Below are 14659 nucleotides of genomic sequence, written 5' to 3' on the forward strand. Positions count from 1 at the left end.
TACAGGAGACTATACACAGCGAGGAGAAGATTATCATGGAGACATTACAGGAGACTATACACAGCGAGGAGAAGATTATCATGGAGACATTACAGGGACTATACACAGCGAGGAGAAGATTATCATGGAGACATTACAGGAGACTATACACAGCGAGGAGAAGATTATCATGGAGACATTACAGGAGACTATACACAACGAGGAGAAGATTATCATGGAGACATTACAGGGACTATACACAGCGAGGAGAAGATTATCATGGAGACATTACAGGAGACTATACACAGCGAGGAGAAGATTATCATGGAGACATTACAGGAGACTATACACAGCGAGGAGAAGATTATCATGGAGACATTACAGGAGACTATACACAGCGAGGAGAAGATTATCATGGAGACATTACAGGAGACTATATACAGAGAGGAGAAGATTATCATGGAGACATTACAGGAGACTATAGACAGCGAGGAGAAGATTATCATGGAGACATTACAGGAGACTATACACAGCGAGGAGAAGATTATCATGGAGACATTACAGGAGACTATACACAGCGAGGAGAAGATTATCATGGAGACATTACAGGAGACTATACACAGCGAGGAGAAGATTATCATGGAGACATTACAGGAGACTACACAGCGAGGAGAAGATTATCATGGAGACATTACAGGAGACTATACACAGCGAGGAGAAGATTATCATGGAGACATTACAGGACTATACACAGCGAGGAGAAGATTATCATGGAGACATTACAGGAGACTATACACAGCGAGGAGAAGATTATCATGGAGACATTACAGGACTATACACAGCGAGGAGAAGATTATCATGGAGACATTACAGGAGACTATACACAGCGAGGAGAAGATTATCATGGAGACATTACAGGAGACTATACACAGCGAGGAGAAGATTATCATGGAGACATTACAGGAGGACTATACACAGCGAGGAGAAGATTATCATGGAGACATTACAGGAGACTATACACAGCGAGGAGAAGATTATCATGGAGACAGTACAGGAGACTATACACAGCGAGGAGATTATCATGGAGACATTACAGGAGACTATACACAGCGAGGAGAAGATTATCATGGAGACATTACAGGGACTATACACAGCGAGGAGAAGATTATCATGGAGACATTACAGGAGACTATATACAGCGAGGAGAAGATTATCATGGAGACATTACAGGAGACTATACACAGCGAGGAGAAGATTATCATGGAGACATTACAGGAGACTATACACAGCGAGGGGAAGATTATCATGGAGACATTACAGGAGACTATACACAGCGAGGGGAAGATTATCATGGAGACATTACAGGAGACTATACACAGCGAGGAGAAGATTATCATGGAGACATTACAGGAGACTATACACAGCGAGGAGAAGATTATCATGGAGACATTACAGGACTATACACAGCGAGGAGAAGATTATCATGGAGACATTACAGGAGACTACACACAGCGAGGAGAAGATTATCATGGAGACATTACAGGGACTATACACAGCGAGGAGAAGATTATCATGGAGACATTACAGGAGACTATACACAGCGAGGAGAAGATTATCATGGAGGACATTACAGGAGACTATATACAGAGAGGAGAAGATTATCATGGAGACATTACAGGAGACTATAGACAGCGAGGAGAAGATTATCATGGAGACATTACAGGAGACTATACACAGCGAGGAGAAGATTATCATGGAGACATTACAGGAGACTATACACAGCGAGGAGAAGATTATCATGGAGACATTACAGGAGACTATACACAGCGAGGAGAAGATTATCATGGAGACATTACAGGAGACTACACAGCGAGTAGAAGATTATCATGGAGACATTACAGGAGACTATACACAGCGAGGAGAAGATTATCATGGAGACATTACAGGACTATACACAGCGAGGAGAAGATTATCATGGAGACATTACAGGAGGACTATACACAGCGAGGAGAAGATTATCATGGAGACATTACAGGAGACTATACACAGCGAGGAGAAGATTATCATGGAGACATTACAGGAGACTATACACAGCGAGGGGAAGATTATCATGGAGACATTACAGGAGACTATACACAGCGAGGAGAAGATTATCATGGAGACATTACAGGAGGACTATACACAGCGAGGAGAAGATTATCATGGAGACATTACAGGAGACTATACACAGCGAGGAGAAGATTATCATGGAGACATTACAGGACTATACACAGCGAGGAGAAGATTATCATGGAGACATTACAGGAGACTATACACAGCGAGGAGAAGATTATCATGGAGACATTACAGGAGGACTATACACAGCGAGGAGAAGATTATCATGGAGACATTACAGGAGACTATACACAGCGAGGAGAAGATTATCATGGAGACATTACAGGAGACTATACACAGCGAGGAGAAGATTATCATAGAGACATTACAGGAGACTATGCACAGCGAGGAGAAGATTATCATGGAGACATTACAGGAGACTACAAAGCGAGGAGAAGATTATCATGGAGACATTACAGGAGACTATACACAGCGAGGAGAAGATTATCATGGAGACATTACAGGAGACTATACACAGCGAGGAGAAGATTATCATGGAGACATTACAGGAGGACTATACACAGCGAGGAGAAGATTATCATGGGAGACATTACAGGAGACTATACACAGCGAGGAGAAGATTATCATGGACACATTACAGGACTATACACAGCGAGGAGAAGATTATCATGGAGACATTACAGGAGACTATACACAGGGAGGAGAAGATTTTCATGGAGACATTACAGGAGACTATACACAGCGAGGAGAAGATTATCATGGAGACATTACAGGAGACTATACACAGCGAGGAGAAGATTATCATGGAGACATTACAGGAGACTATACACAGCGAGGAGAAGATTATCATAGAGACATTACAGGGAGGACTATACACAGCGAGGAGAAGATTATCATGGAGACAATACAGGACTATACACAGCGAGGAGAAGATTATCATGGAGACATTACAGGAGACTATACACAGCGAGGAGAAGATTATCATAGAGACATCACAGGAGACTATACACAGCGAGGAGAAGATTATCATGGAGACATTACAGGAGACTATACACAGCGAGGAGAAGATTATCATGGAGACATTACAGGAGACTATACACAGCGAGGAGAAGATTATCATGGAGACATTACAGGAGACTATACACAGCGAAGAGAAGATTATCATGGAGACATTACAGGAGACTATACACAGCGAGGAGAAGATTATCATGGAGACATTACAGGAGACTATATACAGCTAGGAGAAGATTATCATGGAGACATTACAGGACTATACACAGCGAGGAGAAGATTATCATGGAGACATTACAGGGACTATACACAGCGAGGAGAAGATTATCATGGAGACATTACAGGAGACTATACACAGCGAGGAGAAGATTATCATGGAGACATTACAGGACTATACACAGCGAGGAGAAGATTATCATGGAGACATTACAGGGACTATACACAGCGAGGAGAAGATTATCATGGAGACATTACAGGAGACTATACACAGCGAGGAGAAGATTATCATGGAGACATTACAGGACTATACACAGCGAGGAGAAGATTATCATGGAGACATTACAGGGACTATACACAGCGAGGAGAAGATTATCATGGAGACATTACAGGAGACTATACACAGCGAGGAGAAGATTATCATGGAGACATTACAGGAGACTATACACAGCGAGGAGAAGATTATCATGGAGACATTACAGGAGACTATACACAGCGAGGAGAAGATTATCATGGAGACATTACAGGAGACTATACACAGCGAGGAGAAGATTATCATGGAGACATTACAGGGACTATACACAGCGAGGAGAAGATTATCATGGAGACATTACAGGAGACTATACACAGCGAGGAGAAGATTATCATAGAGACATCACAGGAGACTATACACAGCGAGGAGAAGATTATCATGGACACATTACAGGAGACTATACACAGCGAGGAGAAGATTATCATGGAGACATTACAGGAGACTATACACAGCGAGGAGAAGATCATCATGGAGACATTACAGGAGACTATACACAGCGAGGAGAAGATTATCATGGAGACATTACAGGAGGACTATACACAGCGAGGAGAAGATTATCTTGGAGACATTACAGGAGACTATACACAGCGAGGAGAAGATTATCATGGAGACATTACAGGAGACTACAAAGGGAGGAGAAGATTATCATGGACACATTACAGGACTATACACAGCGAGGAGAAGATTATCATGGAGACATTACAGGAGACTATACACAGCGAGGAGAAGATTATCATGGAGACATTACAGGAGACTATACACAGCGAGGAGAAGATTATCATAGAGACATCACAGGAGACTATACACAGCGAGGAGAAGATTATCATGGAGACATTACAGGAGACTATACACAGCGAGGAGAAGATTATCATGGAGACATTACAGGGACTATACACAGCGAGGAGAAGATTATCATGGAGAGATTACAGGAGACTATACACAGCGAGGAGAAGATTATCATGGAGACATTACAGGAGACTATACACAGTGATCATTAACACAAGGTAGGATGATGATTGTTCCATTACATCATATTCTGTACAAGATTTAACTATGAGTATATGAAACGTTTAACTCCTTAATGACCCATTATGTTTATTTACCTCATGGGGCCGTTAAGGATATATGGGGTGGGCCCGGGACCTGTCCCCCCTCTATATCTGGTGGATCTTGGTTGAATTCTTCTGCTGAGGGCCGATGCTAATAGCTGATACAGAGCAATCTCTGGTGCTGGCTATTAACCAATTAGATGCTACAGTCAAAGCTGATATCAGCATTTATACAGCCTTATTGAGAATCATTGGTGAAGCAGTGGTAAGTATTGGCTCCCCACAAAGCGAATATGGGGGGCCTATCCATCGTCATGGCAGCCCGAGGCCTTTGCTAGGACTCTGCTATTGATACAGCCTGTCTATGGTCGGCTCTAATGGGTCAATGTAGCAAATATGTACTGCACTGATCTGTATGAGCAATCCAATGACTGCTCATACAAGTCCTATAGAGGGACCAAAAAGTGTAAAAAATAAATAAATAAATTCAAAAGATGTTTTTAAAAATGTAAATGAACCCCCTCCAATAGTATTTTGACATTATTTTGTTGTAATTGTTTTTAAAAAGTAACGCGTAACGAAAACTATGCAAATTAGATATCGCTGTGATCATATGGACCTGACATATATTTTAATGCTTGTTAATACAATGTAAGATTGATCCCACAAAATACAAGCTCTTAAACCCAGTGTAGATGGAAAAATAAAAGTTATGGCTATGAGGAGAGGAGGGGAAAAAAGAAAACACAAAAGCTTAAATGTCCTGGGTTGTTAAGGGGTTAATACTGATAATAAAATCTGTGTTATTCTCTGCAGATTCTTGTACCAGGAGATCAGAGGAGAATCTTATATCTTCAGATTATAAAGCAGATGATGATATCACACAAGATACATATGAAGAACATTCCATTATCCCAGATACACCCTCAGCCCTTCACAGCCAAGATCTGTCATCTCATCCTTATATACAGGTCCTGTCTTCTCATTCATCACAGGATGTTCAGCAAAAAAAAGGTCACAGAAGGGATGTTGGACATCAACGAGCTCATACAGGAAAGAAACCATATTCATGCTCAGAATGTGGGAAATGTTTTACTAAGAAATCACATCTTGCTGGACATCGAAGAACTCACACAGGAGAGAAGCCATTTTCATGCTCAGAATGTGGGAAATGTTTTACTTTTAAATCAAATCTTGTTGTACATCAGAGAACTCACAAAGGAGAGAAGCCATTTTCATGTTCAGAATGTGGGAAGTGTTTTACTCGGAAACCAAATCTTATTGAACATCAAAGAACTCACACAGAAGAGAAGCCATTTTCATGTTCAGTATGTGGGAAGTGTTTTACTCGGAAACCAAATCTTATTGAACATCAAAGAATTCACACAGAAGAGAAGCCATTTTCATGCTCAGAATGTGGGAAATGTTTTACTTTTAAATCAAGCCTTGTTGTACATCAAAGAACTCACACAGGGGAGAAGCCATTTTTATGTTCAGAATGTGGGAAATGTTTTACTTTAAAATCAAGTCTTGTTAAACATCAGAGAACTCACACAGGAGAGAAGCCAATTCAGAGCAATAAATGATGCAGATAACACATATATATATTCACCATGTACATAGGATATCTGACATTTATACATATATCATATACTTCATCTCCAAACTTGTTACCAATTGTTTTTTTTTTTTATTGAGTAAACAAGTCATACATTAATTAATAAATAAATATTATAGACAGTAGATTTCAATACATGCTTTGTGCATCCCCTCTTAAGACCAAGACAGCTATTTAACCCCCCCCCCCCCCCCACCTCCCATCCCATCCCCCCCTGTAATCCCGGAAAAAATATATATATATATATTTTAATAATTAAGTTTTTTAAAAATTCATTTCCCTACTCCTCTCCTCCCCCCACCTCCTCCCCCTCCACCCGGTACATCTCCTTCTTAAAAGCTCTCCACCACTCCTGCCTACTAATTCTGTTAATGGAGATCCAGTTCTTTACAATAGTCATCCTTGCATAGAACAGTCCCAACATAATTACTCTAGATACTCGCTTGTCCACCTGGATGTCAAGATCTTCACCTAAAATCGCCATCTGTGCTGTAAGAGCCAGGGTCACCCTCCATTCCTCATCCAATTTCTCCTTAACCTCTAACCAGAAATCCCTGATCCTCTCACATGTCCAAAGCATGTGCAGCATGTCCGCCTTCTCCTCTCCACACTTTGGGCATGCGATAAACCTATGCCAACCAATTTTCCTCATAAAATGTGGTGTGTAATATAATCTATACACTATGTTAAACTGTATCATTCTGTGATTGCTATTTAAGGGGATACTACCAATCCTTTTATAAATACGTGCCCATTGTGCATCTGTGATACTACCTAAATCTCTCTGCCATTTCTCCTTACTACTGTGACTTAAATCATTACTTGTGCAATTAAAAATTTCCTTATAAACCCTGGATAACAATCCTTTCGTCAAATCCCCTTTTATTATTCTTTTAATAAACGGTCCAGTGGGTTCAATCACTAGCCCTGCATTTACTGCGTGCAAAAAAATGCTCCTAATTCTCATATATTCATACCAGGCTCCCCTATCCTTTCCTATTCCCTCCCTCATTACTTCCCAAGTTATCAATTTCCCATCTTTCCATATATCTTTCACCGTGTTAATACCTAATTGTCTTATTATAGTGAACTCCTTATCCTTCAGTTTCTCACTGATATTCTTATTCTCCCATATTCGTGCTATATCTAACATGCCTCTTATTTTTAATTTTTTCTTAAATACTGTCCAGAACTTCCTTATATTCTTAACTAGTATTGTGTGTTCCAAGTGTCCCACCCTATTCCCTGATTCCAAAAACCGGTAGATGTCTTTCACCTCCCCTTCACTTGTTTGTATAATCAGTTGAAAAAAATCCAATTTATCCCAAATATTTATAAAATATATCTGTGAGGCAAGGAAATAATTCCTTATGTCCGGGAAGGCGAACCCCCCCCCCCCCCCCCCTATCTTTGGCAAAAAAACTCTATTTTGATCCGGGCTCTCCGGTGACCCCATATCAAGCCATTAAAGGCAGCTATTATTTTTCTAAAGGATGCTTCATCACACCAAATGGGGGATGAGGTGAATACAACAACTTTGGCAAGAGGACAGTTTTTATTAATGTTATTCTTTCTACTCTTGAGATATTAAACCCACTCCATGCCCGTGTCTTTTTTTCAATGTTTTTAACTACATGTGCCAGGTTCAGTGCATGGTGATCCTCTAGGGTTCCTGAGATCTTGATTCCTAGGTATTTAAAATGTTCTCCTCTTCCTAACACTTTTAAATCTGTACATGACCAGTTTCCCTCCTCACCCAAAGGAAGGAGGACTGATTTTCCCCAATTTATCTCCAGTCCTGCGTATACCCCAAATCTCTTGATTATACTCATCACTCCACTTAAGTCCCTCTCCCTTCTCAAGAAAACCAAGATGTAATCGGCATATAGTGACAGTTTGTCCTCTCTCCCCCTCGCTCCGAACCCCTCTATACCCTCCTCCACTCTTATTTTCATTGCTAATGGCTCTATACTTAAGGCGAAGAGCAAGGGAGAGAGAGGACAACCCTGCCTTGTTCCCCTTGACAGGCCAAATTGCTTCGATAAACCACCTTCCACCGAGATCCTGGCCACCGGCTCCGAGTACAAGAGACGAATCATCTCCACCAGCCTGCCCCCAAAACCAAAGCACCCCAGAGTCTGCCACAAGAACTCCTACTCCACCCTGTCGAACGCCCTAGATGCGTCCAAGGACAGGATGGAGTGGGAGCCCTCCCCCCAAGGCCCCCCAAATTCTATATTGGCCATTACTCTGAAGATGTTATGGCAGGCCATTCTATTCGGCATAAAGCCGCATTGGTCTCTGTGCACTAAGTCCCCCTATCACACTCTGTAGTCTCAGTGCCAGAACCTTAGCATAGATCTTAACATCTGTGTTTAGCAAAGAGATGGGCCTGTAAGAGCCCATCTCTTCACCATCCTTACCCTCCTTGGGGAGGAGAATTATCATTGATTCTCTCATGGTATCCGGTAGCTGCATTCTCTCCAAACTAGTAGAGAGAACCCTTGCCAGAGCGGGCAACAAGCATCTTCCATACCTCCTATACACCTCGAAAGGGAGCTCATCACCTCTGGGGGTAGGATTACCCCTGATTTTATTCAGGGCCAAACTTAATTCCCCTGATGTCACTGGTCTCTCCATCTCTTCTCTATTCGGGCCCTTCACTTGGGGGAACTCAAACCCGTCCAGATATTTCCCCATTTCCTCCCTCCCTCCCTTCCACTCGGACTCATATAATCTATTATAATACTCCCGAAATTCCTTTACTACCTCCTTTGCCCCCTCGCATACCCTCCCATCCATTCCCTTAATCCTTGTTATTCTTGGGGGTGCTTTCTGATTCCTGACCAGGGACATCAGGAACCTACTGGGTTGCCCTGCTTCCAGGAGTCTCTGTTGGCCCAAGAATAAACATCTATTCTTACTTTTTTCCAACAAATATGCGTCCAAAGCTTCCTGGCCTTTTTCCCATTCCAACCTATGTTCTTCTGAGGGGTCTACCATTTGTTTATTTTCTGCCCCAGAGCATGGTGATCTTAATTCCTCTTCCCTGCTTCTAAACTCTCGTTTCTTCCTTCTAATAGCTCTTATTATTTCACCTCTAAGAAAGGCCTTCCCTGCTTCCCAAACAATATGGTCATCCGCCGTGCCCCAATTATTTACAAAATATTCCTCCAGGTTATTAAGTATTCTTTCATTTTCAATGAGGCATAGCCAATGAGCATTAATTTTGGGCATCCCCTCCCGCCTCACCCCCCCCCCCCAGTATCTACCGTTACCTCAATCGCCGCATGATCAGACAAGCAACGGGTGAGATAACGCACGCAGTTTACCCTATCACAACCGAGAGCATTTCCTGTACTGGTGTCTATTCTGGACAGAACTCGGCCGGAACGACTCCAACAGGAGTACCTCTCTGCGCAGATTTTAGCCAGAGGGGAGACCCCACATCCCCCCCACCACCCTGAGAGCGAAATCTATCCAGCTCCTCTGAGAACACCCCATTCATGTCCCCTTGTATAAAGAGTGGACAGTCCTCCCTATTGGCACAGAACTCGAAGAGTTTAATCAGAACTTTAGGCAAGAAGGGGGATGGGATGTAGATAAAGGCCAAAATGCAGATCAATCCCTCCAATCTACCATACAGAAAGATAAATCTCCCATACTGATCTACACTTTGTCCCAGTACATCCCACTTTATACTTCTGTGGAAGAAAACTGATACCCCCCGTGAGCAAGATGTGAAAAATGAGTGAAAACTACTTCCCCACCAACTTCTTTTTAATATCTGAACCGTATCCCTTGTCAGGTGTGTTTCTAGCAGGCCAAGAACGCATGGGAGATAATTTTTAACCACACTCATTACTGCCATCCTTTTAATATTTTCCCCAAGCCCCCGAACGTTCCAGGCTATCAATTTTGTATTACTCATCCTCTATCCCCTCTTATCCCTCTGTCCATTATGAGGAAGGAACGATAGTAGAGGAACAAGGAGAGGGAGGAAGAGGGAGAGAGAGAGAAGAAGAAAAGAGAAAAAAAAAACACAAACCTCGGATCAACGTCCCCCCCCCAACACCCCCCCCCACCCTCTCCAGTACCGGGGAGGGTATTTCTCCCTCCTCCGGAGAGGGATCAGGTCCCTGCTCCCCCACATTGGATTTATTTTGATTTCTTTTTGCAGATATCCCAGGAGATGACATGTATTTGGCCAATTTGCCTGTGCTTTTCTGGTCCTTTCCAGGACTGTTGGTTTTATTTAATTTTAGTGCCATTTTCCAAGAGGACCTTTTTACCCTATGACACCTCCTATTTAGGATAGAAGTTGAGGATATCAAAGCACAGTTCCACTTAAATAAACACACTATGCACTGTGTGTCCTATGGTACAGTCAAGAGTCACTTTCAGTGTCGGAGGGAAAGAGGTGGTGCCCAGGGGGGGAAGTTCTTCTATTCTAATACACAGGCACTCTCACTGCCAATTCATTTAATTCTCCTAGTCGTTTCCTCTTGAAAAAAGGGGAACAGAGGGCGAGGAATACACTTCATTCATACACTGTGTGTCCAATAGTGCAATCAAGAGGTACCATTTTAGTGGGGAAAAAGAAATGGTACCCAGGAGGTATTTCTTCTCTCACTGCCTTTCCATATATTTATCTTAATCAGTTCCTCTTATTAAAGGAGAGCAGAGGACAAAGAGCACACTTCCATTAAAGTATTAATCTAAGCAGTACGGTATCTTCCCTCTCTGTTACAGTTGAAACGCTGTTCCTCAAACAATACTTATTTACTGGGAGCTTAGGGAGAATCCAGCAGAGCTCCCTTAATTTAGTGGAATACCACAGTCAATAGAGAAAAGAAACATATGGGAACGTTCTCACCCCGTTTTATGCTGGAGTCCCTTGACGGCCACCTGTTCTTCCACTTGAACTTGTGCCTGGAGGCAGCCTCTCACTCTGCCTCCTCTGCCGTCTTGGGGCTCGAGCTCCTCCGCGGGTTCCCTGTTGTCACGCTGCTGCCTGCTCCGCCGTGCGCCTCCAGTAGCCGATGGCGTGCAGTGGCGTCTCACGTGGTGCGGCGTCTTTCCGGCTCTCACCCGGAACTCTGCTGTCCAAGCCTCACTTTCGCCTCTGCACACGTGGGGCTCTGACTTCCCCGCTCTCCCAATCTCCAACTTCTTCCGTCAGGGTTTTCGCCAGCAGGTAGAAACAACTCAACTACCGACTGCAGGTATATACCAGCTGGGGTCAGTCGGAGGTTCTCCATCAAGGCATGGACGGATCTCCAGGGCTAAACATCCATCCTCAGCCGTGGGTTCCCTGGGGGGGGGGGGGGGGGTGGCGAGGCGTTCACCCTCTTCCCAACATACTCCTCCTGCCGGCATGGTTCTTAGTTGTGTAATGTGTCCAGTAGGGGGCGAGAGTCACACTGGGGAGATTTATCAAAACCCTTCAAGAGGAAAAGTTGCCCATAGCAAACAATCAGATCGCTTCTTTCATTGTTACCAAGGCCTCTGCAAAATGAAAGAAGCCATCTGATTGGTTGCTATGGGCAACTGGGCAACTTTTCCTCTGGACAGGTTTTGATAACTGTGTTTGTGATTACGTTTATACTCTTGGAAAGGACAAAAACGTAACGTTAGATGCTAAAACAGATTCTGCGCTTCACATTACTACAGGATCTTTTTACCATTGACTTACATTATAATACAATAAAATATGGTGTATAAATAATCTGTAATGGGAGAGGTTTATCGGACCCGTGTGGAGGAGGAGGGGATAAGTCGCCCATGAAGACCAATCAGATCACTACTTTCATTTTTCATAGGCCTTTATAAAGATGGGATATGCGGTCTGACTGGTCGCTGTGGGCAGCTGCTTCACTCTTCCTCTGCACCGGATTTGATGAATCTCTCCCAATGAGTCCATTCTAAAGAAAAATGGTAAATGGCGCCATTAAAACCTGTAGATGACAGCGCAACCCGCCCCACAAACAGCCCTGTACATGGAAGATGGCAAAAGTCATAAGGGGCAGAATAGGGGAATTGTAAGAAGATTTATTTTGAAAAAAAAAAAGGTTTTACTTTTCTAAAAGAAGTGTGATAGTATAAACCAAATGTAAATATGAGTATCGCTGAAATCATATTAAATGACAAAATAAAGAGAACATGCCAGGTTTACCATGAACTGCACTGTGGAAAAACCAAAAAAAACAAAAGTTGCACAATTTATTTTTTTATCTTTAATTCCTACTCCACAAATGACATTTTCTTGGTTTCGCTGGACATTTTATAGTAAAATAGAAGATGTCATTACAAAGTACAATCAGTTGTGCAAAAAAACAAGCCCTGTGGATGGAAAAGTAAAATGCACCAAAGAAAATAGTCCTGGATGATGTCACAATGCTGGACATACTGATGAAAGGTTCTGTGTAACCAGCTTCAGCCTCAGACTGTGATTGACAGCGATCATGGAGCTTTATATTATTGCTATACCCAGTGGATTATTTACCCTGTTAGTGATCGGGGTCATATTCTACATCTGTATTAAGAAATATAAATCTACAAAACATGACGACTTAGAAGAAGTTGTTGTAGAGAAACCAACCAATAAAAACCAATCTTCTGATGATGACAACTTAGAAGAAGAGAAGAGAAAGGCTGTGGCCTCGGAGGAGCCTGACACCGCACCACCAGCCAAGACACCCAGGACAGAAGGCAAGTGTGATCAAAGTGGTGAAGATGAAGGTCCATCCCAGGATGAGCCCAATATCTACACACCACAGAACACCAAGGGCCTGTCTCCCGACCAAATGTCAGTGCTGCAAAGTCAAGGCTATGACGGCATGCTGGACGATGAGATCATCAACATGGCTCAAGATCTCCTCCAAAGGCAATTCTCCGACCCCGATGGCCTCCAGCCTGTGGCCGCTGTCCTCTTTCCCGGGTACGAGGTAACAAAAGATGCCGTTCAGATCCATAACGATTGGAAAAGAATGCATTGGCTAACCACCTGCTATAGAGATGGCAAGATCATGGTGGCCGACAGCATAAGAACCCACAATCTGTCACCTTCCATACGTGACCAGATAACAAACCTATACAGTGGAGTGGTACACGAGCCCCTTAATCATCTGCACTTTCTGGACGTAGACCAGCAGAGTAATAACTACGACTGTGGAGTGTTTGCCATCGCTTTGGTTATGAGTTACTGGCAAAGGACGGAGACCCAGAGGTGACATATGACCACACAGCAATAAGGGGACATCTCATAACGTGTCTACAGAACGGTATCATAACCAAATTTCCCACAAAGGAAAAGTAAGACCACCACGGCAATTACAGTGCTGACTGTCCATGGACCAACTAAGAAGCACAGGACTTCATTTCATTTTAGTAGAGTTTAAGTGCTAGTGTGTGTCTTATAATAAATATATATAAACCTAAGAAACCTGCCATATTGTGGACTAAATATACATGAAAAAGGTAAAAGTGAAAATCATAGAATCAAAACATTCAACATTGATGACACGACCATAATACATATAAACCTAGAGTTCTATGAGCGGCTCTAGACTTTGTGAAAATTGAGTTGAGTGTGTATGTAGCAGAGCAGAGTGTGTGTATGTAGCAGAGCTAAGTGTGTGAATGTGTGTATGTAGCAGAGCTGAGTGTGTGTGTGTGTAGCAGAGCTGAGTGTGTGTATGCAGCATAGTTGTGTGTGTGTGGCAGAGCTGAGTGTGTGTGTGTATGCAGCAGAGCTGAGTGTGTGAGTGTGTTTATGTAGCAGAGCTGAGTGTGTGTGTAGCCGAAGCTGAGTGTGTGTATGCAGCAGAGTTGTGTGTGTGTGGCAGAGCTGAGTGTGTGAGTGTGTGTATGCAGCAGAGCTGAGTGAGTGAGTGTATGTAGCAGAGCTGAATGTGTGAGTGTGTGTATGCAGCAGAGCTGAGTGTGTGTAAGTAGCAAAGCTGAGTGTGTGAGTGTGTGTATGTAGAAGAGCTGAGTGTGTGTATGCAGCAGAGTTGAGTGTGTGATTGTGTGTATGTAGCAGAGCTGAGTGTGTAAGTGTGTATGTAGCAAAGCTGAGTGTGAGTTTGTGTATGTATCAGGAGGTGAGTGTGTGTATGTAGCAGATTTGAGCGTGTAATTGTGTGTATGTAGCAGAACTGAGTGTGTGTGTAGCAAAATTGAGTGTGTGAATGTGTGTATGTAGCAGAGTTGAGTGTGAGTGTGTGTATGTAGCAGACCTGAGTGTGTAAGCAGCGTAAGTGTGTACTACATACACACTGCTATACACATGGTATGTGCAGAGCATTGCATCCTAGTGTCTGTACTACAGACACTAGGATGCAATGCTCTGCACAT

At 42.9% G+C, this 14659-nt stretch overlaps 1 protein-coding gene across 1 annotated transcript; it reads left to right on the forward strand.

Annotated features, from left to right (window-relative positions):
• Positions 1 to 5355: 5355 nt before the first annotated feature.
• On the forward strand, positions 5356 to 6450 carry LOC130298138 (gastrula zinc finger protein XlCGF71.1-like). The gene has a single exon (XM_056551047.1). The coding sequence runs from the start codon at positions 5442 to 5444 to the stop codon at positions 6267 to 6269; it is 828 nt and encodes a 275-aa protein (XP_056407022.1). The 5' UTR covers positions 5356 to 5441; the 3' UTR covers positions 6270 to 6450.
• The last annotated feature ends 8209 nt before the right edge of the window (positions 6451 to 14659 follow it).

The sequence above is a fragment of the Hyla sarda genome (genome assembly GCF_029499605.1).
Source record: "Hyla sarda isolate aHylSar1 chromosome 1 unlocalized genomic scaffold, aHylSar1.hap1 SUPER_1_unloc_24, whole genome shotgun sequence".
NCBI lineage: Eukaryota > Metazoa > Chordata > Amphibia > Anura > Hylidae > Hyla > Hyla sarda.